Source organism: Phyllostomus hastatus, unplaced genomic scaffold (genome assembly GCF_019186645.2).
Source record: "Phyllostomus hastatus isolate PE091 unplaced genomic scaffold, TTU_PhHast_1.1 phas_scaffold_93, whole genome shotgun sequence".
NCBI lineage: Eukaryota > Metazoa > Chordata > Mammalia > Chiroptera > Phyllostomidae > Phyllostomus > Phyllostomus hastatus.
The window spans coordinates 35,245,823-35,271,140 of NW_025334042.1; the positions used below are offsets into that span (position 1 = coordinate 35,245,823).

Sequence of the window (25,318 nt, forward strand, 5' to 3'; positions counted from 1 at the left end):
TTATCTACCAGACAAGAGTTTGACAGTGATCAACACTAACGTTATCAACAAGGGGGCTCATGGGCATCATGTGCTTGAGGTCAGGATACCTGGGGAAGGCCACATCGTCACTTGTAGTCATTTGGCTGGAAATGTCTAATCACATCGAATTATGAAGAAATGTAAGACAAACCCAAACTGAGGAATAGCCTATAAATAAACAGTCTGTATTCTTTTTAAATGCCAATGTCATTAAAGACAAAGGATGGCCAAGGAATTGGTATAGATCAAAAGAGATTGATGAGGTGTGACAACTAAATTCTGTATGTGTCTTGGAGGAAAAAATGCTATAAAGAACATGATTTGGACAACAATACATTGAAATAGGGACATCAGATTAAAGTTTTAGATCATGGTATATTTTCTGGACTTGATAATAGCTGTACTGTGGATATATGAGAATGTCTTTGTTCTTAGGAATACAGTAAGTTTTAGGAGGTAATGGGCATGTTGTATGTACCCAGTGCTCAGATGATTCTGAAATAAATTGTGTGTGTGTGTGTGTGTGTATAGAAAAACAACCATAAAACAACGGTGGCCAATTATAAAAGTTGCTGAATTTGGGTCAGAGTTATATATTTTGTTGGCAAATTTTAGATTATTTCAAAATAAAAAACAAGTCATTTTGTCATCAAGGCTTTCTCACTAGCCAAGGTTTGTTTCGGCCTTGCCCCTTGTCCAGGCCCACACACAACCACCCCCTTTAGAAATGCTAATAAGCACCCCCCCCCCCCCGCTCATCCGGACCTGCTCAATGAGAATCTCACAGGATGAGGCCCAGGGAGCTGTGTTTTTACAAGCTCTCTAGATGGTTCTTATACACACTTATGTTTGAGAAGCACTGGTTTAGACTAGTCTGGACCCGTGCTTGGAGCTGGCGGTGGTGTTAACCCCATTCAGGCTGTTATGTTAGACATGAGGAAAGGTGGGCAGATGTCAGGGAGGCAGGCACATAATCTACCTCACAACAGTGGCCAAGGATGGGGATGAGATGCCCCCTCTACATATGCCTCATACCATTCACCCTTCTCCTTCCACCTTGTACCCGGAGGCCTCAAGTACACACATTTTTTTTTTTGCCCAAAATTTCACAGCAGGAAGTACAAATGATTAGTGTATGTACATTAGAGAATAAATCTGCAGAAATCTCCATAGTGAATAAGGATTGATTATGATGAATTGACAGAGTTGTCCATTCTGGCCCTAGTGAAGGAGTAAGGGCTGGTAGGGCTCTTGCCTCGTGTCCGGAAGATACTTTGTAAAGAGTGGCAGTGCCCACAAGGAGAGGCACCTGACCCCGAATGTCCTAATGTAAGGCAGCTTGGTTGGTACCTGGTATGTCAGACTTGTTGATCTGAGTAGGAAAAGGGGAATTGGAAAGAAAAAGATTGAAGGAATGAAGGAGACCGTGGAGCAGCTTATATACCCATTCTGGTGTGATAAGGTTACATAATTTGCAGAGCTCAGTGCAAAATGAAAATGCAGGCCATTTGTTCAAAAGTGATCAAGAATTTTGAGATGGCACCAGCAAAGTATCAAACCAGGCACAAGCCCTTGTGTGCACGTGGTGCCCGGGCTACTGCACAGGTGGCACGACCATGAAGCAGGCCCTGCCTGAATCTCCCATGGGCAACAGAAGGGTGAACTTGCAACCCGAGTTGGCTAGACAAGCGGCAGTTGTTAAGAGAGCACTGAAATCACACAACCAGTTCAGAACAATACATTTGCCCCTTTCATTCTGATCTGACTTCACTGTCCCAACACACAAGGAGCTCCAATGTGAAACTGTGTGGGTAGGAGTGAAAGAATAGACCACACGCCTTTCTCATGGCTGTCCCATTGACCTGACTCAGCCTAGAAGAGATGAGACCAACATTTTAAACTGGACTGAACCGAGAAGTGTATGTGTGTAACAAAGGAAAATAACTAAATCTAAGGGCTGTCCTTGAAATATCATTGAGGAACAGAACATGTAGATTTTATTGTTGCAAGGGAGTCATTTAAAAGCCCACATTTTATTTGTACCTTATGAAGCAGATAGCTCATTAAAAACACTTACATATTAAAAATTATATTTATTACAAGGCAGGAGAGTGAGGACAGCTACTCATGAGAGGCTCAGTTGACAGACAACAGATTGCAAACCCTTTCATTGCTAGTATTGATCTGAGCATATCCAAGTGAACAAGGAATCTAAATTACCCTGAATGCATCTATGATGGAAGAACTCTTTACTGGAACCTCATTTTTAATACAGTCAATCCTTCGGGAATAAACATTTCAAATATTACACTCTGCTTTTTTTAAATTATTTCTCTCTGTAAATGTTTTAGGGCAATGATGACTAGGGCTTTTGCACAGGAGACTCTTTGAACACCATTTGGTTGAACTGATGTTCATGACAATTACTGTTGTCACCATTAGAGGTAATAAAATATTTAAGAATTCAAAAATTTTGCATGAGTTATTTATCATTTCATTTATTTACCAAATGTATATTGAAGTCCTAAATGAGTAATTGGACACTGACCTCATTCTCAGGGGTGCTTCTATTTTGGCAAGACTCAAGATGTACAGAAATAAGAAGCAGGCAGGGTGGAAAGGGTTAAGAAGGACCTTCAAATGGTTGTGCTCTTAGATCAGGCTAATGGGCTCCTGTTCTGGACACTGAGGAGTTCTGGACAAAGGGGACATGTCCGCAAGGAGTCTGAGCTTTCTCTTCTCCCATCTCTAGACTATACCTGGGTGTCTGGATTCCAGAATCCCATGCATAAATGGGCCCCTACTCGCCTTCCCAAGCGTGCACTGCACAGCTGGTACACATAGGAGTGGTCCACAGTGTGGCCTGATGGTGGCTGTTCGCAGTGATGGTGGGCAGGAAGAATTTGTAAATGAGGGCCAACTCTCCCTGAAGTATTTTGAATAATTTCTTAGCTTAATTAGGAACTTTTAATATTTATAATATTTATGAAGGCCTCCAATTACTCTTGCCCTGGAGACCCACCAATGTTAGAGGCAGAGTGGCCGGCCTGGCTGCGGGGAGTCAGGAGAAAAGGGAACTGTGCCTTGGCAGTATCTGGGAAGCTCCACTGGGGGCGTGGGGCTCGGGCATGTGGAGGTGGGAGAAGGGAAGGAGGAAGAGGAATTTCGGGAACAGGGACCAATCACACTCAAAGGCATGGAGACAAAAACTGTCAGTTCATATGTGGGGAGTCTGGCTTTTCATGAGGAACCCAGATGTGGAAGGGTGGAAACTAGCTCATAAAAGGAGAAGGAGGCCAGATCATGGGCAATGTAAAGGGCCGGGTCATGTTGAAGTGTCACATATTCTGACTGTAGGGGAATCCATTTAGATGGACTGATGTTCACAACATCTGACATTCATGCCAGCTGATGAAAGCCTTTGAGGTTCCTTCTGCAGACAATGGGGCGTCATGGAAAGTTTGAGTGGTTTTGATCATGTCCACTCTGTAAGGTGAGTGCTCTGGCTTTCCACGAGGATGGCAAGTCTGGGAGACTGGAAGGGTGGACATCAATGAGCCGGCAACAGTATAGAACAGAGAAAGGATAGCAGGGAAGGTAAAGAAGACACATTTCGGAGATAATTGAGAGAAGGAAATAGGTAGAGGAGGGAATGAAGACTGACTGCAAGACTTTGTGCCTGGATTCTTAAGAGGTTGGTGATGCCATTTGATGAAAAAGATGATTTTTATTGGAAAATGCAACATTGTGTTCACGGTTTGAAGGCAGAGCTGGCAGAACTGCTGATGGATTGAATGGGGGGCATGAGAGGAATGAGTTAAAAACAACTCCAAGGATAATAGTCAATAATATTGTAATTACCACGGTGCCAGGTGAATATTGAAAATATCAGGGGGAACAATTGGTGAAATGTATGATTGTCTAGCCACTATGCTGTACACCTGAAATCAATACAAAATAATACTGAATATAAACTATAATTGAAAAATAAAATTTAAATTAAAAAAATAATTCCAAGGTTTCTGAGCTGAGCAAACGTAGGAACAAAGTTGCTGTAATAGTTAATGCTGGGAAGACCGTTTTAAGGAGGCTTTGCCGTTGCGGAAGCAGCCTTCGCCGGTTGCTTGACCACCTCTGCCATCCAACACAGAAGTGCGGCTCAGTCCAATCCTGAGACACTATTGGACACCTCAGTGGGCAGTGGGTGGAGGGGCTGAGGTCAGAAGGAAGAAAGACATTAGGTTTGAGTAAGTTTGTACCTGTTCGTTAGCCATTAGCATAAATACCCACTTGTTTTGTAATATGTTGTCCACAGATAGGTTGTGCCTAGAGGAAGCAATAAAAAACAGTAATGACTTTGATCAATAGTTGTTGAGCAGTGCCCTGGCCAGTGTGGCTCAGTGGCTGGAGTGTCTTCCTATAACAGGAAGGTCAAAGATTGGATTTCTGGTCAGGGCATATAGCTATGCTGCGGGTTCATCCCTGGGCCGGGTGCATATAGAGGCAACCGACTGATGCTTCCATTGCACTGATGTTTCTCTCTCTCCCTTCCTCTATCTAAAACAGCACATGAAACTGTCCTCAGTTAAGAAATAATAGTAGACCATCCACTAGATATATGGCGCAGGAGAGTGCAATATGAGGAATAACAGAATGTAACCTGTGCATCTCTTTGATAAACAGATACATCCATTTCCAAGGTCCTCATCTTGTTCTGACTTAAGTTTTTGAACAGCTCATATGACCAATGTCGTGGAGGCACCCAACAGTAATGTTATGTGTGTAGACAGATGAGGGCTTTTAGCATATAACAGGAATATCTAAGTTGCTAATTAACTTTTCAAAGGAGAACACAGAAGTAAAGACAGATCTGTCAGCTCTACAGTAGGACAATGACTGGGTCTAGTTTATCTTAATACTTACAGGCTTTGCACTGGCATTTCCTGGATTCTGCGTCTAACACTCTATTCTCGATCCTCCAGGCTTTCTAAACACAAACATTTGAATATTAAGCTTATTCTTCTTTCATGTTCCATTATGTGTTTATAAGGCTCAACCCAAACCATTTTTGAGCTGTAAGATACTTTTCAACTGTAAATTACAATTTTGGCCAGTTGCACAATTTGGCACACACCCCTCTGCACGCCCTGAGTTCCTCTGCTTTTTTGCAAACCTGGCTCTGTGGGGATTACCTGGGTCACAATTCTCAGGGTGGGGAATGTCCTAACCACCGCCCAAGGAGTTCACCCTCCCCAGGTGGTCCAGAAAGACAGGGCAAAAGGCTTCTAACATGGTGTTATAGAATGATGGGGGCTACAAAAGGAACAGAGAAGGTGTTGAGCTTTAAGAGCAGCATTTTTAAAAAGATTTTATTTATTTATTTTTAGAGAGGGAAGGGAGGGAGAGAGAGAGGGAGAGAGGGAGAGGGAGAGAGAGAAACATCAATGTGCGGTTGCTGGGGCCATGGCCTGCAACCCAGGCATGTGCCCTGACTGGGAATCGAACCTGTGATGCTTTGGTTCACAGCCCATGCTCAACCTACTGAGCTACGCCAGCCGGGGCAAGAGCAGCATTTTTTTAAAAAAGAAATATTTTTCAATTACAGTTAACATTCAGTATTATTTTTTATCCATTTCAGGCACACCGCATAGTGGTTAGACAATCCTATGCTTTACAGCGTTCCCCACACTGCCAGTTCCCACCTGGTGCCACACAGAGTTATCACGACGTTATTGACTACATTCCCTGTGCTCTACTTCACCTCTCTCTGACTGCTTTGTAGCTACCAATTTTAACTTAATCCCTCCACCCATTTCACCCCCCTCCCATAAACCCCTTCCTCCGTGGCCACCATCAGTCCGTTCTCTGTATCTGTGAGCCTGATTCAGTTTCATCTGATCATTTACTTTGTTCTTTAGATTCCACATATAAGTGAAATCATGTGGCATTTGCCTTTTTCAAAAATCAGCGGCTTTAAAAGTAAAGAAACGAAGACTGTCGATGAGACAGTGGCTGTGGGCTCCAGAAGGTGGACGGCTAAACCTGGGCTTGGAGTCAACCGCGGGAGGTGCAGCCTTGGAGACTTAAAAGAAAGTTCACCGCCAACCGTTGGCTACAAAAATTGTTGGCTCGGCCAAGTGACGTTTCCCTCCTTGGGGGCTCACCTGCACCTGGACGTCTGCTGACAGGTCAAGTTTCACTAACGCCATGTACTTGAGGCAAAAACCAAAACTACATACTCCAAATAGAGACCCTTTCTTCCTCCCTCCCTCCCTCCCTTTCTTCCTTCTTCTGTCTCTTCTCACCCTCTTATTTTTCTTTCCTCAGTATGTATTTATTTTTTATTTCTGTTGTTTTTGTTTACTTCAATACCTTCCCCTCCCTTTCTCAGCAAATACCCACCCCACCCTCCCCACTCCTGCCGCTCCTGCTCCTCCTTTTCATCTTCCCGCGAGTCGCTGGTTCACCCCACCGCTCCCTTCCTTTGCACCCGCCTTCTCGCCAATTCTCATCTTCGCTGCCCCCTTCAAGCTTCAGGAAAGCATTTCGGCCCCGCCATCCTTCACTGTCCTAGGCGGTGACTGCCGCAGCCCAGGTCTGGCCTCTGCTGGGCAGCTAGACCAAGCGACCTCCCCGGCCCTGGGCCCCTGCCACCCCTCCAGCGCCTCCCCTCGGCCCATCCGCACGCTGGCAGACTAGAGGCTTCCCGGGTGGCCAGGCCTCCCCGGAGTTGCACCGCCCCTGCCCAGCTCCGCCCCAGGCTGCCGTTCCCTGATTGGCCTTCTACTCCCTCCTCCCCGAGCTCCTCTCCTCCCCTTCGCCCAATGGGCACCACCACCTAGTCCAAAAATTCCCCCGAGGGCAACGAGAGGCTTGCAACCACCAGCTCCTTCCCGGTGGTGTTGACTGCATTGGAGGGGCGCAGAGAAGGGAGGGGGCTCGGGGGAGGGAGGAGGAGGAGCAAAGGTGTTGGAGAGAAAACTTCTGAAAGGAACAGGAAACCTGCTGGGGAGGCGGCCGCTGCGGATCTCGGGGCGTCAGGGCTACGCTCATCGCTGGGTGTTCGTGGCTGCGACTTTGCTCCTGCCAGCTCCCCCGGCTTGGGGCAGGGCTCAGCCGACAGTCAGGTCACTCCAGCGGTGCCCTCTGCAGCTGCTCTCGGTGCGGCAGTCGTGCGCTCCGTTCGCCTCAGCCGCGGCTGCTCCCTGGAGAGGGCTGCGAGGCGCAGAGAAGAGGAAGAACGTCTACTTTGGAGCATGAAGCAGTATGTCTGATAAAATGTCCAGCTTCCTCTACATAGGGGACATCGTGTCTCTGTACGCGGAGGGCTCGGTCAACGGCTTCATCAGCACCCTGGGGTAAGCCGAGGGTGGGCCAGGCGCGTTGCGTCTCCTGGGAGCTCTGGGAGCACATCCCGCTCCTCCGTGCGCCGCTGCCGCCGAGCGTGGCCTGGCGGCCGGCAGGGTTTGCGCCTGTGGACAGCGCGCGGCGCTCGGCTCGCCTGCGCGCAGGAAGCGGCCCGGAGAGGCACGATTTTCTCATGAAACTTCATCAGCTTCAACTCAGAAGCACATCCGAAAAGGAGGAAGTGATTCAGAAGCCCTGAGACAGGCCCAGCGGAGAAGTCTTCGCAGGCTTCTTTACGGGTCGTGCGATCACAGTGTTTGTTTTCCCCTAAAGGTGAAAGAACGCACCTCCCCTCCCCATCTTTTCTCGCTCCCGCTCTCAACCCCTGTCTCTCAGGGCCAGGTTTGTAAGAGCTGGCGATAAAAGTCCATGGCCTTGGACATGACACCCAAGCGAAGTAGTGAGCCAAAGTGTGGCTTTGCCCTGCGGGAGCAGCAGCCCGTGCCCTCTTCCCTTAAGTAATTTCCTTTTGGCCTTGCCAAACCGGGACTCGCCCGACTGTCGGGGGCGGCCAGGGGCCCGCCGGGGCTGTAGGACCCTAACAGGTAACGTTGGCCTCTTGGGCGCTAGAACTCAGACCGGCTTTCTCCACTTCCCCGGGCCTTGGCCCACCGAAATGATGAAGCTCTTCGGGAACTCGACTAAGTGCCGAGCTCTTGAGATTCCAGTTGATTTATGAATGGGATACATATATATGTAACAGTGTGCTAGATGGTGAAATAGGATTTCCGTGATTGCTAGTATTTTCTCTCTGTTTTGATTGAGAATACCAGTTCACAGTTTAAATGCACACTGCAACACAGATCGGTGCGCATATGTTTCTTTTGTTACCCCACGGTCTCTGTACGTAGAGTGCTGAGTGTTAGAGAATTCAGACTGCGGACTTGGTGGTGGCTGGTCACTGTTTTCTGCTCTTCGGTTTTAGAGTGCGTGACTTAACCGGCAGTGTCCCCAGACTGTGACTTCCAGACATGTTACAAGGAGTGGTGCCTATTTGACAGGGGTCGTGGAACTCACCAGCATTTCCACAGTTTCTGTTATTAGTGCATCCTCCCACCCCCAGCGGGTAAAAGAAGGGAGATTTAAGTTAAACTCCTTAAGATCAATGTCATTTACTTGTGAAACTGAAATGAAGGGGAAAAAAACAACAACAGCGTGGCCAGTGCTTATGCCGAGTTTGTAAGTCTTCTGAAATAATTCATAGGGTAAGTGCAGTTTCAGGGACCCGCCAACATTTTGCAGATGAACTCCGCTGCATTTCACACTTCTCCTCAAACTCTGCCTGGGGCAGTTAAGCAGGAGGTGCACCAGGGTCAGAGTGCTTGGGGTCAAATCCTGGCTTCTCCACTTGTGAACCTTATGACCCAGGCAAGTTACATAATTGCTCTGTATCTCAGTTTCCTCATGCGAGAAAATGAAATAAAATAAATGTGAACAATAATGGTTTCTGTCTCAGAGGGTTGTGGTGAGGAAGTTAATATATGTAAAGTGTTAGCATGATACCTGTCCATTAGTAAGCACTAATATAAAGTGTTAACTGTTGTATCTGAGCAATAGTTACAGCTGTGGACAAAATAGTAAAAAAGAATCAGGGATAAACTGTAAAACAGACCAACAAAAGGTCATGTTTTTATAGTGTATGGGTAACTGTACCTATATGTACAATGCACATACACATATATAATGCATATGTATAATGCATATATGCATATTATATATGTATGTATATAATGTGTATATACACATACATACACATTTAGGGCTTTGGATGGGAAATCAGGAAGCTACAACTTTAGCAGTTGTGGAGTTTGCCCTACTGGTTTTAGAGATAGAGAAACTGAGGGGAAGAGACTTACTACACAAGGAGCAGAGGACATTAATGCCAAAGCTGGAACTTTCCCTGTCTCCAGATTCTCACTTAAGTGCTAGTCTCTTTGGTTGCACATCATAATCTTTAAGCCTCGAGTTAAAAATAAGCTTGACCTTTCTTGGAGCATATATGTTTGTATAAATATTTCTTATTTGTATTCAGGAGTTCTTGCTGGTGTTTTGAAAACTGAATTTCCTTAGAATGTGTTTGTGCAGCATTATTTTTCTGTTAACAAACTGAGACTTGTCGAAGTTAGTATGACAAGACCTTTGTGCAGCTAATTCTAAAATGAGGAAGGATCTTTAGAAATGCTGTATTGGTGAAGCTTGGTGTTTTGATTTGATATTATTTTTCTTTAACCTGTGGAACCTCATCACTCTCAGATTTTTAGGAGTGAAAAAGCCCGCAGGAGCTTGTGCCATGCCACATAAAATGTTCTCTAGGCAGAGTAGCATCATCTGCTGTATTCGCTTACAATGCAATTGGTAGAGATTTATTCTGCAAGTTGGTTTTAGGGCTTTGAAATCAAAGCAGCGTGGTAGTTATAGTTTTTCATTATATTGTTGTAGGGTCAGTATTTATATACTTTCTGTACCAAAGACAGAGTGCATACTTACTTCTACTTGAATTTCCTTGCTCTTCTGTTAGTTGAAGATCTTGGTCTAGGTCTGTTGCTAATTAGCCAGGTGACCTTGTTCATATCATTTATTCTTTTTCTGTATCCGCTTGTCTTTGGAGACTAAGGACAGTATATGCTGTGTCCATCCCCTAGGTGTATTGTAAAATTGAGTGAAAAAGACAGAAATGAAAGAGTCCATTTTTTTTAAAGTTACTAGGAAAATCCACATTATGCTTATATTTTTGTGGCCCTTAAATTTCTTCGAAAGGTGTGTGATTTGTTGAAGTGAATCAGGAGCTGGGTCAGAGATACTGGCATCGTAGCTAGCCAACAGTGTTTGTTGCACTTAATATTAAAAACTCAATGAAAGAGCTAAAAATGAGGTCTAAGGTTTCTGATTTTTATTTTAGATCTTTATCTATTTGACATTTTTGACAACAGGATGGTTTTTTAATTTTAATTCTTTAATTTTTATCCTTACCTGAGGACATGCTTCTTGATCTTAGAGAGAGGGTAAAGGAGGGAGAGAGAAAGAAGGAGAGATACATGGATGTGAGAGAGAAACATACATTGGTTTCCTGTCCCACACGCCCCGCCCTGACTAGGAAGAACCCGACTGGGAATTGAACTTACTACCTGTCCAACTGAGCCACACCTCTCAGGGCAGGATGGTTTAAAAAAAAAACCCAACATAGGGTAATTAATAAGAACAGAGTTTACACATTTCAAGGTAATTAATGTTTGTCTGCAAATAAATTTCACCTGATTTTTAACATTGACCTGTAAATAAATTTGGGAGGCTATACATTGTTATTATTTAGCCTGGGAAATTTTTGCAATAAGGTAACACATTTTTTTAGCTGAAAAAAAACCCCCGCTGAGTTTTACTATGTTAGAGTTTAGCAGACCCTCCTTAGAGACCCTTCCAACTTGAAAAGTGGAAGGATTTTCTTAGGCTCTGTGATATAGCTCATAAATGTGGCTTTTCAGTCTGTGTGAAATTAGAATGCTCCAGTTGCAAAGATTTGCATTTTCCCTTTTTCCTGTAGTTACTCTTTAACCAGTATTTACCTGATGCTTCTGAATCTTGCATTGTTGCAAACTGAGATATTATTCTCCCTGTTTGTGTAGGTGCAAGAGGGGCCTGTTTGTATTTTCTAACTTAATTTTTCATCTAAGGATCTATTTTGGAACACTTACATAGATAGACTTCAGGAAATTTGCTTTAAATCTTACTGAATGAAAATGGTGAATATATTTTAAATAAATGAATTTTTTGCTACTGGCACATTTTAGGGTTATAGTTTCTATTTTTCCTTTAAAAGGGAAGGGGGAAGGTTTGGAGTGTGTTGTACAATTTCCAATGCAGTCCTTTTGCATCGATTGTCCTTTTGAGTCGATTGTCCTTTTGAGTCGATTGTCCTTTTCCCCTCCCTCCATTATCTTTATTCTGAGATTTATTTCCCTGGTTGTTGCCACATCAGACACTCCACATGTCTGGGTACATCAGTTCAATCAACGATCAGGCCGCACACAGTGGCAGTGAACATAGCAGGATTCCCAGGATGAGTGGGATAGTGGAAGCAGTGAAAGGTATATAATTCCTTCATTGTCTCTTCTCTGCAAGGTTGATTTAGATTAGTAAATGACAAGTGGTGTATATATGTATTGGTGTGTGTGTGTGTGTGTGTGTCTGTATTCATATGTTTAAGTGACTGCTGCCTTTGGCTTGAAGTGTTTTCTTAGGATCTACCAAGAGTCAACACCCACTAATTCAGGTCTCAGAAAACTATTAGGTGACCACATATTAAGGCAGTGACTGCAAAGCATCATAGTGGTCTCATGAGCAATTGGAAAGCTTTGGTCAACTGCATATACAACGGTAGTCCCATAAGATTATAAAGGAGCTGAAAAATTTCTATCACCTAGTGACTTCTTAACCATGGTAATGTCTGAGCACAAAACATTACTCATGTTTGTGGTGATACTGGTATAAACAGACCTACTGCACAATAAGTTGTATAAAAGATAGCCTATGAAATTACAGCATAGGCTAGAGCATCTAGGTTTGTGTATGTGCAGTCTATGATGTTCGCATGAGGAAATCACCTGAGGATGCATTTCTCAGAAAGTGTCTCTGTCGTTAACGGGCATATCTCTCTAGTCCCATAGCCAGAGAGCTTGGGGCCCTCATTTTTACTTTGTGCTTGATTTTGGCCAACAGTGAACTTATCAATTCTTTTGTTTCCATTGTCAAAGATGGACATCAGGTGGGGTGATGGTGGGTCACACAGCCTATAATTCTAAGGTAATTCCTTAGATGAACAAAACTGTGTAAATGGCTACATTTTATTGTTCTCAATTATAGTTCCTTAAATTTCTCTGCCTGATCTTTTTTCTGGCTTAAATTTTTTTATATTTAATGCTTACATATTGGATTTATTATCTTTTCTTCTTTTGCTCAATTATGCTAGTTATTATAGTTTAAAAGTCTTTTCTTAATAGGACTGTGTGATTAGTGTAAAGTCATAGATGAATGAAGGGATGGTTATAGTCAACTTTTATTTTTGCATAATTTGTGACGTAATCTTTAGTATTTTCCAAATAGAAACTTTCCAAGTAACAGCCATTATTTCCTGCTAAAACTAGGCGTGTAAACTTAACTTTGTTTTGACTAAGGCATATGTTAGTGTGATAAAAATATTTAAAAATTCATTAGACATTTGCATGTGTTGCTTAGTGGGGAGGAAGAAAAAAATATAATCTTGAATACTGAGTTGTTTTGGAAAGTCTAAGGATTGGTAGTGTCATGTCAGCTTGAGTACAAAGAGTTTCTGAAGCGGTGCACATAAAAACTATTATAAGCTGAAAGGTTGACTGTTTCTTAAACTTAGAAGTCATTCCATAAATAACATTGCAGTTTTTAGACCCTCTCTTGGAGAGATCAGTCAGATAAACAGTCATCCCTCTTCAGGTGCCCCTGGTGCTTGGCTTTGGTGGAACAGAATTCAGAGGCAACTGCTTGGCCTCATTCTAGGTTTAACAGAAGCTTGCTTTTCTTTCTTTCTTTCTTCTTCTTCTTCTTCTTCTTCTTCTTCTTCTTCTTCTTCTTCTTCTTCTTCTTCTTATATAGGTAGCACTTTGGATAATTACGTTTTCCTTTTGGAACAGTTCTTATACAGGTACTATGTAGATAACTTAGAGAATATAGACAGAATACCATAGACTCAAACTTTAAAACTTAAATTCCAGGCACAGGATGTAGCTTCATGTATAAATATAAAAGAAGAAATAACTGGACTTTTCTGACAAATTTAGAGCATAATAACAATGAATTTTACTCCTTTTTTTAATGACAGAATTTGGTTACGGAGCCACCAGATTATAATCAAAGTAGTGAAAGTTCAATGATCATTCACTCATTCATTCATTTATTGAGTGTGTAACACCGAGCCTTTGCACTGTGTCGATGCCTTTTCTGTGATCATCTTTCCACTCCCATGCATGTTTAGTTGGGGAAGTTTAATACACACCTTTAGGAAGTTGTTATTCTAATTAGAAATATGTAAAATAAGATACATGGAAAAGATACATGGAATAAGATACATGGATACATAAGATACATAAGAAAAGAGAATCAAATAGTGTTGACACTGCACGGTGAATGGATGGGTGGTTTTAAATTCTGTGTCTGACATATTTCCTAGATTCTATGCATGTTTCATTAATTACATATTTATTACTTTTATAGTCAGGTAAGTCCGCTAAAATGAAAATAATGTTTTTAAGAATTCTTCAGTTTCTTATTACTGTTAATGGACAATATTTATTTTAAAAAACATAAACAAAGCATTTTTCTGGTCATGGTCAATGCAGGAAAACCACAAACTAGGAAATTGCATGTTGCTGAAATAGATGGTCATATGCTTCCCATAAAATATTTTTGTTCATTGTTAGTATTGGTATTTTAAAATGTATTATGGAAAATTATTTGGCCAGTAAAGCTGAGTAATTACAGATGCTTGATTTAACTTATGTAGTAACTGTATGGTTTAATTTTAGAAGATGTCTGTTTATACATGTAGGAAGTATGCTCTTTGGCATGACTGTCTCGGTCATTTTAGTAATCGTGGTATTCACTATGAAACTTTCATTGTCTGAGTTAGTTTCTTTAGGTATTAGTTTATGAGAAATTGTGTGTGTATGATTGAAATCGATCGATTAAATGTTTTTTTGACTATCTTTGAAATGTATAGATTAGGTCTCTCAAAATCCACATCAATGGTTAACAATAGCCATCTTATAGTTTATACTAATACACTTTCACAGATCCCCAACTCTTAATTAAGAATAAGTTAAATTGTTTACAGTGGACAAATTTGATAACCTGCTTTAATCAAGCAATCAAGGGTATAGTCACCAGCTGATGTCCTGTGATGAGAGCAGCCCTTCACGTTTGTAATATTTTCCCCTCAAAAACCTCACTCCAGTATAATTAGGAGAAAAAAAAATCCAAACTGAGGGATGTCCTAAAAATATACCTGACTAGTATTCTTCAAAACTGTCAAAGTGACTTAAAAAACAAGAAATGAAAAGACTGAGAAATTGTCACATTGTAGACTCAGGAGACATAATAACTAAATGCAGTGTGGTATACTGAATTGGGTCCTGGGACAGAAAAAGGATGTTCATGGGAAAACGATTGAAATTCAAGTAAAATCTGGAGTTTTGGTCATAGTAATGTGTGAACGTTCATTTCTTGGGTTTGATGTACTATGGTTATATAAGATGCTAACATTAGAGGAAACTGGGGGAAGGGGTGAAGGGTACATGGGAACTCTCTGTGTTATCTTTGAAACATCTCCAAAATTATTCCAGAATAAAAAATTATGTAACAGAAAAATAAATTATCAAGTTATTCAGCTTTAATCCTACAATTAACAGCATGTCCACGTCATGAATGAAGCCCATGCAACTTCCCTGGTGATGTGGTTTATGTGAGAGCTTGCTGCAGATTGAATCATTAATTCACTCAACAAACACTTAATGAGTTCTGTGTGTTGGGGATACAGTATGAAGAGATGCCAGATATTAGGCAATATTTAATTATTATCACAAAAAACTCAAACTTCCTTTGAGAATTTGTAGTATCACATTTGACTGGGATTGATGGGAGACATAAAGGCATTTGAAACCTTTTTTGCTTAAGTATTTTAAATGCCACAACATAAAGAACTGACTTTTTAATCCTTGTATGCTTACCACCCAACATAATTCCTGGTGTGTGTAATAATTCCATAGGAGGTGTTTAATAAATAATTGTGAAATCAATATAGTAGTTATATGGTAATGGAGATAATACTAGTATTGAATAACCACAACATAAAGCAATTTTCTTCTCAGTGCCATAATGATTTTGAAAACAGCATCACAGGGAGTTATAAGAGGATTCTTTGTCTCTGCCTGGTGTGACCTGGGAAGGCTTCCAGGAGGAGGTGGTATTTGAGTTGAACTTTGAAGGACAATTAGGATGGCTATGTGTCTCAAATCTGTGCCCATAATTTCATCATATATTGTTGATAATATTTTCTTTCATTGGAAGAAATTGGTGAAGTTTTACTGTCCATTTTAATAGCTACAAAAAGGAAGCTAACAATTTGATGTCATTGTGATATGCAAAGCTAGAATATATAATCTATGAACATATTTTATGCTTATTTACCAAATGTGAGAACTTTAAGTTTGGTTCAGACCCTCTGAGTTTATTTAGATTGCCGTCATTCCTTGTCACGTATGCTGAGTTTAACTGTGATAATGAGAACAGGACTATAAAGTCCAGTAAAGAAGAAACTAGGCAATTAGTTGGGAGAATTTATGTAATGTTTCCAACTCCCTTGGGTGTTTTCTTGTTAATCCTTTCTTCCTTATTTCTCTCCATTTCCAATGTTTCAGAGTTTTTCTTCGTAAATCAGGAACTTAAAGTCTTATAGATCCTTGGAAACTTTGGTAATAAGGACAACTTTTGTAAAAATTTTTAAAAATTTATTTTTAGAGAGAGGGGAAGAGAGAGAGAAAGGGAGAGAAACAACACTGTGTAGTTGCCTCTCGCAAGCCCCCTACTGGGGACCTGGCCTGCAACCCAGGTGTGTGAGCCCAGGCTGGGAACCGAATTGGCGACCCTTTGGTTCACAGACTGGCACTCAATCCACTGAGCACATCAGCCAGGGCAGGACAACTTTTTATCTAAAATAGTTCTAAATGATTTTTTCCCCCATTATAGTACCCATGACTACTCATGCGGACACACACACATGTATACTCACAAACTCCCTCTTGGTATAGATGGTATACCATCTATTGTATTGTGTGTGTGGAGTCCAGTATACCCCATTTTCCTTTTGGTGTTTGAACAAGTGATAAAAGCTGTAGATAAGAGCCCCATGAATGCAGAGACTTAGGAAGTGAACAAAAAGACTAAGGAAGTGAACAAAGCATAATCTTTACCTAAATTCTTAGAATTCAAGCATGATTACTGAGGTTCTACTACTAAGGTGTTTTATCCTCTGTTAAAACATCATCATAAAAATCTCTGTGAAAATTACAAAATGCTGGACTTTACTGTTACAGTAGTTATTCAATTTCTCAACATAGTCCTAGAGAAAAGAGGTTTTTAATTAAGTAATTCCTAGATATCTAGCTCTCCAAGACCTTGTGGTAATGACTAATTATGAAACAATCACTAACAGCAGACATTATTGCTCTCCACATATTATCTCCTATTAAAAAGAGGACTCTTCAGATTGTGTAAGGAATTATGTGAATCATTAGAGCTAAATATAAGAGCCCAAACAAATAAGCGAAAACCAATGAAAAACGAAAAACAAAACTGAATCAAAAAGGTGTTGATTAGCTTTTCTTGTGGTAAATCGAAGTATATAATTGGTAAAAATTTCAGAGAATAAAGTGCTTTCCAACTCATGTTTCAGTCCACATGTAGTTAAATTATTTGCAATCTTTGTATTGAATTGTTTCAGAACTTTTGAAAAACAATCTATAGGTATTCCTCGCTATTGTAATTCTCATTACCTGATCTCAAGGCCCAAAGGATTTGGAAGGCAAAGGAGACTCGTATATCACTTTGCCCACATGGATAAAGCTGAACAATTGAAAGATTATTTTATATTAGAAGTAAGATTCTTTTGGGTATAAGGAGCAGAAACCATCTCTGGCTTAGCTTAAGCAAAGAAGGCAATTTATTATGAGGATGTTGGAGGAGCTCCAAGAAATTGAATGAGACCTCAGCAACTGAGTGTTAAGAAAGGCAGACACCCAGGGCTTCTGTTGGAATCTCAATAGCAGATCCGTTTCTCTGCGTCTTGCATTGCCGTGACTCAGATACAGCAATTCCTCAACTGTGTGTCTCTATACTTAAATTTCCAGTTCAGAGTGACAGAATCGGCTCCACTTGGATTATTCCCTTACATCCATGAAGGCAAGTCTCAATGCCAGATCTGGTTACCTGGGAAATCACTGTGAGCAGGGTTTGATTTCTGAGGAAGTGTGGTATGACAGACAGAGAACAAAAAGGACCAGGACATGAACTTAGATGTCGTTGCTTAATAGGTAATTTAACAGTAACTTCATAGTGCCTTTTAAAAGAAATTGTGGTAAAATATACGTAACATAAAATTTATCATCTTAACCATTTTTAAGTGTAAAACTCAGTGGCATTAAGTAAGTGCATTCACAATGGTGGGCAACCATCACCGCTGTCCACTTCCAGAACTTTTTCATCATCCCAAATAGAAACTCTCTACCCTTTTGACAATAACTCCTCATTTTCTCTCCCCTGCCCCTACCCTCTTTATAATCCCTGGTCTATTTTCCGCCAATGAGTTTATCTATTCTGGGTGCCTTATATAAGTGGAATCACACAGTATTTGACATATTGTATCTGGCTTAATTTACTTAGCCTAATGTTTTCAAGATTTATCTACTTTGTGGCATGTATCAGCACTCCATTCTTTTTTATTGCTGAATGATGTTTCATTGTAAGGATATGCCACCTGTTTGGCCATTCATCAGCTGATGGACATTTGGGTTGTTTCTACTTTTTGACTATTATGAAGAGTGCTGTTATGGATATTTGTGTGCAAGTCTCTGTGTGAACATATGTTGATAATTCTTTTGGGTATACCTAGCAATGGAATTGTCTCAGCCTTTCCTATTCTAATTTTCCTGCTTTATATTTTTTTTCGCATTATCATATTAGGTAGAATATATTTTACTATTTATTGTATCCAGTATCTATCACCTGTTTATTCCTGGTAGAATTTCAGCTCTTGAAGGCAGGGATCTTTGGTCACTGAGTATCTCAAGGGTTTGGCTCCATAAATATTTCATGAATGAATATTTGTTGAATTAGAATATATGTATCCTCAAATCTTTAAGTAACTGCTCACATTAGTTCCTCTCTGGAAAAAAGCCAGTGTAATTGTTTTTACTTATTAAATATTTTGAGAATCTGTGCAGGTAATTCTTTTAAAATGGATGAAAGTTGTCACTGGATTTATGGTGCCACTAAGTCTTGCTATATAAAATAGAAACTTTAATAATCTCTTGGGTCATAGATCTGTACTTGCCTACCCCAACATCTGATAAAACTTATAGTTTGGAAAAAGTAATTATATAGCTTCATATAATGGTTTGCATATTATAGCCACCTTAAAGAAAAGTTGTTATTTTTGAAAGTTTAGCTTTGTTTTCACATGTGCAAAGAGTGAATTTGTAAGCATTTTGTGGGATTTCTTAACTTAGATTGGCTCTTTCTCTTGATCGATAATACTGTAAACAATGCATGCAGTACTTTGACTACTGTTGGCAGAAAATTTAGTTGTAGATAATTTGCTAATACAAAACCAGAGAGTAGTTGAGGAATAAATACAAGGGGACACATGAGCACTTGTAGTTTTAATTTTATTTTTCCAGACAGATTCAGGAATGTGTTTGGAGAAGGTTAAGCATATAAATACAGGTTGAGGAGACCCAGTGGTTAATATATTTGTTGCTCATTAATGTGTATGCTATCTATTGATTAAGTCTTTTATAATGTGCTTTGCCTCAAGCTTATTCCCAAAGATACTGATTTGGCCATTCTCTTTAAGAACTTGCAATTCAGTGTTGTTATCCGCTCTTATTCTTGGATTCCTTACAGATAGCAGTGTGCAAATGAGAACTTTGAGAGTATACTTGCATATAGTACACAGAAATAAAATGAAAGATATAGGTATGTACAGATTATAAAATAATGTTTAAAAGTAAAACATCCTAGCCCCTCTAGTTCTAACATGTTATGGTCCTCTATGATACATGTTTAAAAATGTTTAAAAATGTATTATCTTTAGAAAAGTAATTTTGAGATGAAAGATACAAAATATTATCAGAGTTTTGCTTCATTTCTGTAACATCCAAACTAATCCAGTTGAAGCACGTCATACCAATTAAAGACAGTGACTTAGAAAATCTGTTACCCAAATCAACAAATACTGTTAACTTAGTAATTCAAAGTAAGTTAATGATTTAAGGACTAAGTAACTTGTGTTTGGCTAAAGTGTTCAAGGTCATTGCTAATATCAGGGACATAACTACTTAAACATTTGCATTTCAAGTAGATTTTTGGCTTCAACCATGTTTTCAAAGAGTGTAATTTCAGCCCTGGTTTGTTTAAAGAAAACCAGGGAAGGTAGAGAAAGGAATTTCGTTGTATTCAGGGCTATATACTTGAGGCTAGGGATGGTAAATATTGTGACATTTTAAGTTAAATCAAGACTCTTTGACAATGAAAGTGTTATTTCAAACTTTACTAAGTTAATCCATCTCTAAGATTTGGTAACAAATGAGAAAAGGGCCTTTATTTACCTTACTTCCCTATTGACCTGGCAGGATATGATTTAATAGACGAGTTCCAATTCTAAACCCGCGTGAAGAGTGAGCCTCCTTTCCTGACCAGTGCAAATGAGGTCATTGTTATCTCTTGGGGCAAAACCACGAGCTCATTTCTCAAGTCTTAGCTGCTAGAGAATCACTCACAGTCTCTAAAAATATCATAAAATTGCAAGCATTAAAACACTTTGTTAATTGTTGGAGCATCTGAATAAAAAAATTGTTTAAGTAAATTATCGTGTAGAGGTTTCAAGAGGCAGTAATTAGTTGGGCAATAGCTATCCTTAAAGTTATACTATAAACTTTTCCTAAAGAGTAGATCAACATTCACATTGCACATTTTTTTCCAAAGTGGAAGTTATAATGACTATAATAAACATCAAAGAATTAATATCAACTGCATAATTTAGTTTGAACCCTAAATTAGAAAAATGCATATCAATTTCAATTTCTATATCTATATTTATTCCTTCAAATTTGTTTTTTCCCTTCTTCCATACTGACAGAAGTACACATTTCCTGGCCTCCCTTGCAGCCAGGTGTGGCAATGGACTAGACTTTGTGGTAAGGCCTTACTTAAAGGAGGCTTTACACTGCCCTCCTTCCCTCCCCCGTCCCCCCCACCCCCTTTAGTTCAAGTGTTTCTAATATAGACAGGGATAAAGCCATCTTGAACCATGCTGACGAGGCCAATCTGTTAGGAATAACAGAGAGTCAAGAAATGAACCTACTGCCTGGACATCCTCACATCCTGGCTCTAATATATCTACAGAAGGTGGAACTGGATGGGCTGACAGGGCCAGATCATGCATTCCCCACTAAGCAGTGTGAACCCACTGAAGGAGTTTTAAGCAGGAGAATAAAATAATCAGGTTTTGCTCTAGAAAGATCAGACAGTGGTAACAAGGGAGAATGTGGGAGAGGGCAGCAAGTGGTAGGCACGGGAGGAATTGGGGTGACACAGGAAGGCCGCCTGAGTCAGGCGGCCGTAGTGGGCCTGAAAAGTAGCTTGTCATCAGAATCAGCAAAGCGCCGATATCTCTGTTTGGTGTTTCACCTTAGCCCTGGAAAGATTTAAGAATTAAAATATTCATTGTTACCTTTGAGGCTTCACTACTTTTAAAAACAGAATATATGGACTTGTAAGAAGTTTCTATTTTATTTGCTTACATTTAGATAAAATGTCATTCAGCTCTGCGTAACTTCCTGCTTTTCCAGGGTTCTGAGATACAAGCCGCATCTTGTACCATGCTCTCTTCCTCTGGCCCTCTGCTTCAGGCACAAACGTCTGTTATTTTTCCCCTGTCTTTAGTTGCACAGTAATTCTGAGCTCCCTCTTGCCACAGGGCCTTCTCACATGTGCTTTCCTCTGCCTGGTAGGTTTCCCTCCCAATCTCCATGCCTTTCACCTGAGCAGTACCTGCATGTCACTCAGATTTCAGCTCCATGACTCACCTGCAGTGACCTTTTCTGATCTCCCAGACTGTGAGCTCCTTTTGCCTTATGTGTGCTTACACAGCACCATCTTCTTCTTTCAGAAGTTTTATTACAGTTGTCGTTTTAATTTTACTTCTATTTCTATGATTGTTGGATTGTATGTTTCTCCCAATGGACTTTAAACTCTGTAAGCTTAGTGACTGTGTTGTTCACAAATATGTCCCCAATGCATTGCAGATGTCACATAGTAGGTACTCAGGAAATATATTGAACAGATGAACACCATTTTAGCACCATGGTTTAAGAAGATGGGTTTTTGATTCAGACAAACCTGGTTTCAAATTACAGCTCCACTGTTTTGCATGGTAGGATCTTTGGAAGTTAATACTAAGACCTCAATTTCCTTATCTATAAAGTGGTATTATTCCCTTATTTATATATTGCCTGGATGCTTAATGGCAATTAACATATGTAAAACATTTAGTAAACATCAGGCACTTAAGTGTTAAATAGGTGGAAACCATTATTGTTATTATTATTATTACTATGACTATCACTATCATTATATCTAAAAAAAATCATCATGGCCCTGATGGGTGTGGATCAGTTGGTTTTGGGCATCATCCTGCAAAGCAAAAAAGTCGCTAGTTTGATTCTGGCCAGGGCACTTGCCTGGGTTGTGTGTTCAGTCCCCACTGTCTGGACGTGTGCAAGAGGCGGCCAGTCAGTGTTTCTCTCTCACATTGATGTTTCTCTATCTCTCTCCTTCCCTTTCCACCCTTTAAAAATAAATAAATCAAATCTTTAAAAAAAATAAAAAAAAATCAGCATGAATATTTTGGGAAGATTGGCTGAGTTCATTTTGCATTGATGTTAAGAGTTCTGCTATGTGATGTTTATAAAATTTTGTGGTAAGTCAGTTTTTAAGCTGATATTTGTTTAGTAGGCTGTTCAAAGGCACAGGGCCTTATCTGTTGTTTATTTTGGTTTTAGACCTTTTTTCCCCTCCTTACTCTGATAATGCAGATGAATAAATTGCAGGCACTTATATTTATTTTTTCTAGTGATTTGATACATGCTGTCCTTTGATGTAGTGCAAACACCTGAACTGTGTCAACATTAGTAATAAGCCTAAAATTGCTTGGCATATATATATATATATACCATATTATCCTTGACTAGAATTTTCAAGTCTTGTTTCATTTTAGAGCCAACATGTTATTTTAGTTGCTAACATTTCATTCTGACTAGAACATAGAGAAAACAATTTTGTTTTATTTATTAAGACAAAACAAATGTTTCCTTTGGAGCCATTAGAATAGAGGTTTCTTTCACAAGTTTCCATTGGACAGCTGGTGCTACTGTCCTCCCTCTGAAGTTTCCTGCTGGACAAGAATTCCTGTTGGACATCTGTGACTGTTAGAGGGATTGGCAAAAAACATTTGTTTAATTTGGATAATTAATCAGTTCACAGATAAATTTGTCTAGGCCAATTTTGTCATATTTTAAACTGTGACTAATCTAATTATGATGGCTGCTTCTCTTGGGAATGCTAATGACTTCTAGACAAAACCGTAGGGATCTGAAAGGAGGAAAATGTATCTTGCTCCTGTTTCTGAGGTGTGCCTATGAACAGAACTTATTCAGGTCCAAGTCTTCTTTTAGTTATGCTATAGAGGGCATTTTACTATAATATTTACTGGAATCTGTATGTGTGTGTGTGTATACAGGTATATGAGTTATATGAACCATTGAAAATTTAAGCACTAAAAACACTTTTAAAAAAGCAATTTGCAAATGCTTGCTTGAAAATTTCTCTTACATTTCCTTTCAGCTAACATGAATTCCTTATGATGCAATTTATGTCAGTTTGCTATTTCTAGTCATATTGGAGTAACTGGTAATGGATGGAAACTTGAAAAGTGCCCCATTCCTTGTTATGACAGAGAACGAGTGAAGCTGAAGACTGTTTCTTAATCAGGACGTTTTGTGGTTGTAAGAAACAGAAAACCCAGTTGGAACAAAAAAGAGAGCTTTGCTTTCAAGGTAACTGAAAGTCTAGACATGTTGTTAGAGACCCTTTCTCTTTATTCTCGATTCTGTTTTATCATTAATGTTAGTCCTAACCCCAGGCACCCAACCGCTGGTGGCAGTGTGGCTGCTCTCAGCTTTGGCATTACTGTACCCTCTTCCCTTACACCCAGAGCTGGAAAAAGAGCAGCTCATTGCCTCAAACTCTAGAAGTACTACCACAGTCATCGCTGTTGCTAGGACTAGGAGAGTCTCACTCTTAGCCAAACACCACAGCCAGGGTAGGAGATGTTCTGATTACAAAGGTGATGTCATCAAGCCCTTGTCCATCCTTGTCAGGGCTCTGTTGCTAGAAGGAAGGAAGGCAGTGGGTGGTGGAAAGGCTAAGACAACACGTGTCCATGGCAACCAGACAGGACCAGCCCTTGGCCTTCACTAAGCCACATGTCCTAGGTCCTTACAGTTGTGTTTTAGGATGTGAAGCCTTTCCTTTTTTTGATACTTATGTAAAACTGTTCTCTTTCCAGTTTGCTGCTTTTGGGCTTTATACCAGCACTGTTTTAGTGGAGTGTTTCCTGATGAAAAGGAGAATTATCTGAGGACTTTAATGTGCCATGCCCAAGCCTCAGTAGTCCAGCCTGGTCTGAACTTTTTTTTGGCATCAGCTCCTGCAGAAAAGGATTCAGAAATCAAGGGTAGGGGTCATAGTAAAGGGTCAAAAAGGGAAGGTATCCATTTACTGTACTTGAATGATACCTCAGTAATAAAACAAGGCACCCTGGTCGGGGTGCTCAGTTGATTGAAGTGTTGTCCTGTACACCAAAAGGTCACAGGTTTGATGCCCAGCCAGGGCACATTCCTAGGTGGCAGGGAGTGTCCTGAGGCAACCGATTGGTGTTTCTCTCTCACATTGATGTTTTTTTCTCTCTCTCTTTCTTCTTCTTTCCCTAAAATCAATAAACACATCCTAAAAAAATAAATAAAAAAGGGAGGGGAGTTTATGAAACAACTGGATAAAAATGAGTACATGATTCATAAGCATCTGAATAAATGTGCTTTGATAAGTGAATTTCATCCATGAAAGTATATTCATTTGAATCTATTTATCACAGTAAATTTGATTGTGAATGTATTTGCTTTTAGATAGCTTTTGTTTAAAAAGAGGTGGCTTATCTACTCTATGGAATAATTGTGGTAACTTATGTGTACATAATGTCTAAGAATTAATTATTATTATGTTGGACATGTGTACAAAGCAGGATGCACTATAAGCTAGATTTAAAATATAAATTTTTAAACTAAAAATCATTAATTTAGATCTTAATAATGAGGCCATTTTTGTTGCTAAACTGTTTGTAATTAAAAATTCTCCCAGTAAAACAAATATATTTTGTGCTAGACCTAGATATGAACTATAATTCCTAATTAATATGCGTTTGACATGAGACATCTGTGTAACTGTTTAGAAAAGACACAATATGTTTTTCTAACTCCCAAGAGTCAGTGTCTTCAACTCTTTTTTCTCCTATCTTAAATATTGAAAACGTGAGTCCATCTTGCATTAGAGGTAGGTTAAGATATGACTACCTAGAAATCATTTAAGTTCAAGGTTGAAGTTGAATTGTTGAGTAAATAGATGTTTGATAATGAGTTTCTAAAGGCAATGTGGATTTTGGAAAGCGGTTTTTAATTGTTGAGGTTTGAATAGTATTCTACCCTAAAGAGGTTCTGAGAACTTAGGCAAATATTTAATCTCTGCATTCAGTTCCCCATCTTTAAATGGGGAGGACTAATACTACTTGTCTTCTGTTCGTAGTGGTTCTTTGGGAGTAGGAAATGACATTATACTAGTGTGAATATTTGGAAAGCTAAACTGGTATGTGCTTGATGTTTTTTAATTTTTTTTTATGAGTTAGTATACTTTCTAATTATCCTGGCAGCTGATGCCATCATTCTGCATCGATGTGGCCTTTCAGTGACAGAGCTTTGGT

General features: G+C 39.9%; 1 protein-coding gene across 1 annotated transcript in view; it reads left to right on the plus strand.

The window, feature by feature from the left end:
- The first annotated feature begins 6,913 nt into the window (after window positions 1–6,913).
- The window catches only part of ITPR2 (inositol 1,4,5-trisphosphate receptor type 2), a 436,558-nt gene continuing 418,153 nt past the window's right edge, over window positions 6,914–25,318 (plus strand). Inside the window, exon 1 of the mRNA XM_045828972.1 lies at window positions 6,914–7,379. Coding sequence (XP_045684928.1) covers window positions 7,288–7,379 — 92 coding nt within the window. The 5' untranslated portion in view covers window positions 6,914–7,287. The remainder of the gene's footprint in view (window positions 7,380–25,318) is intronic.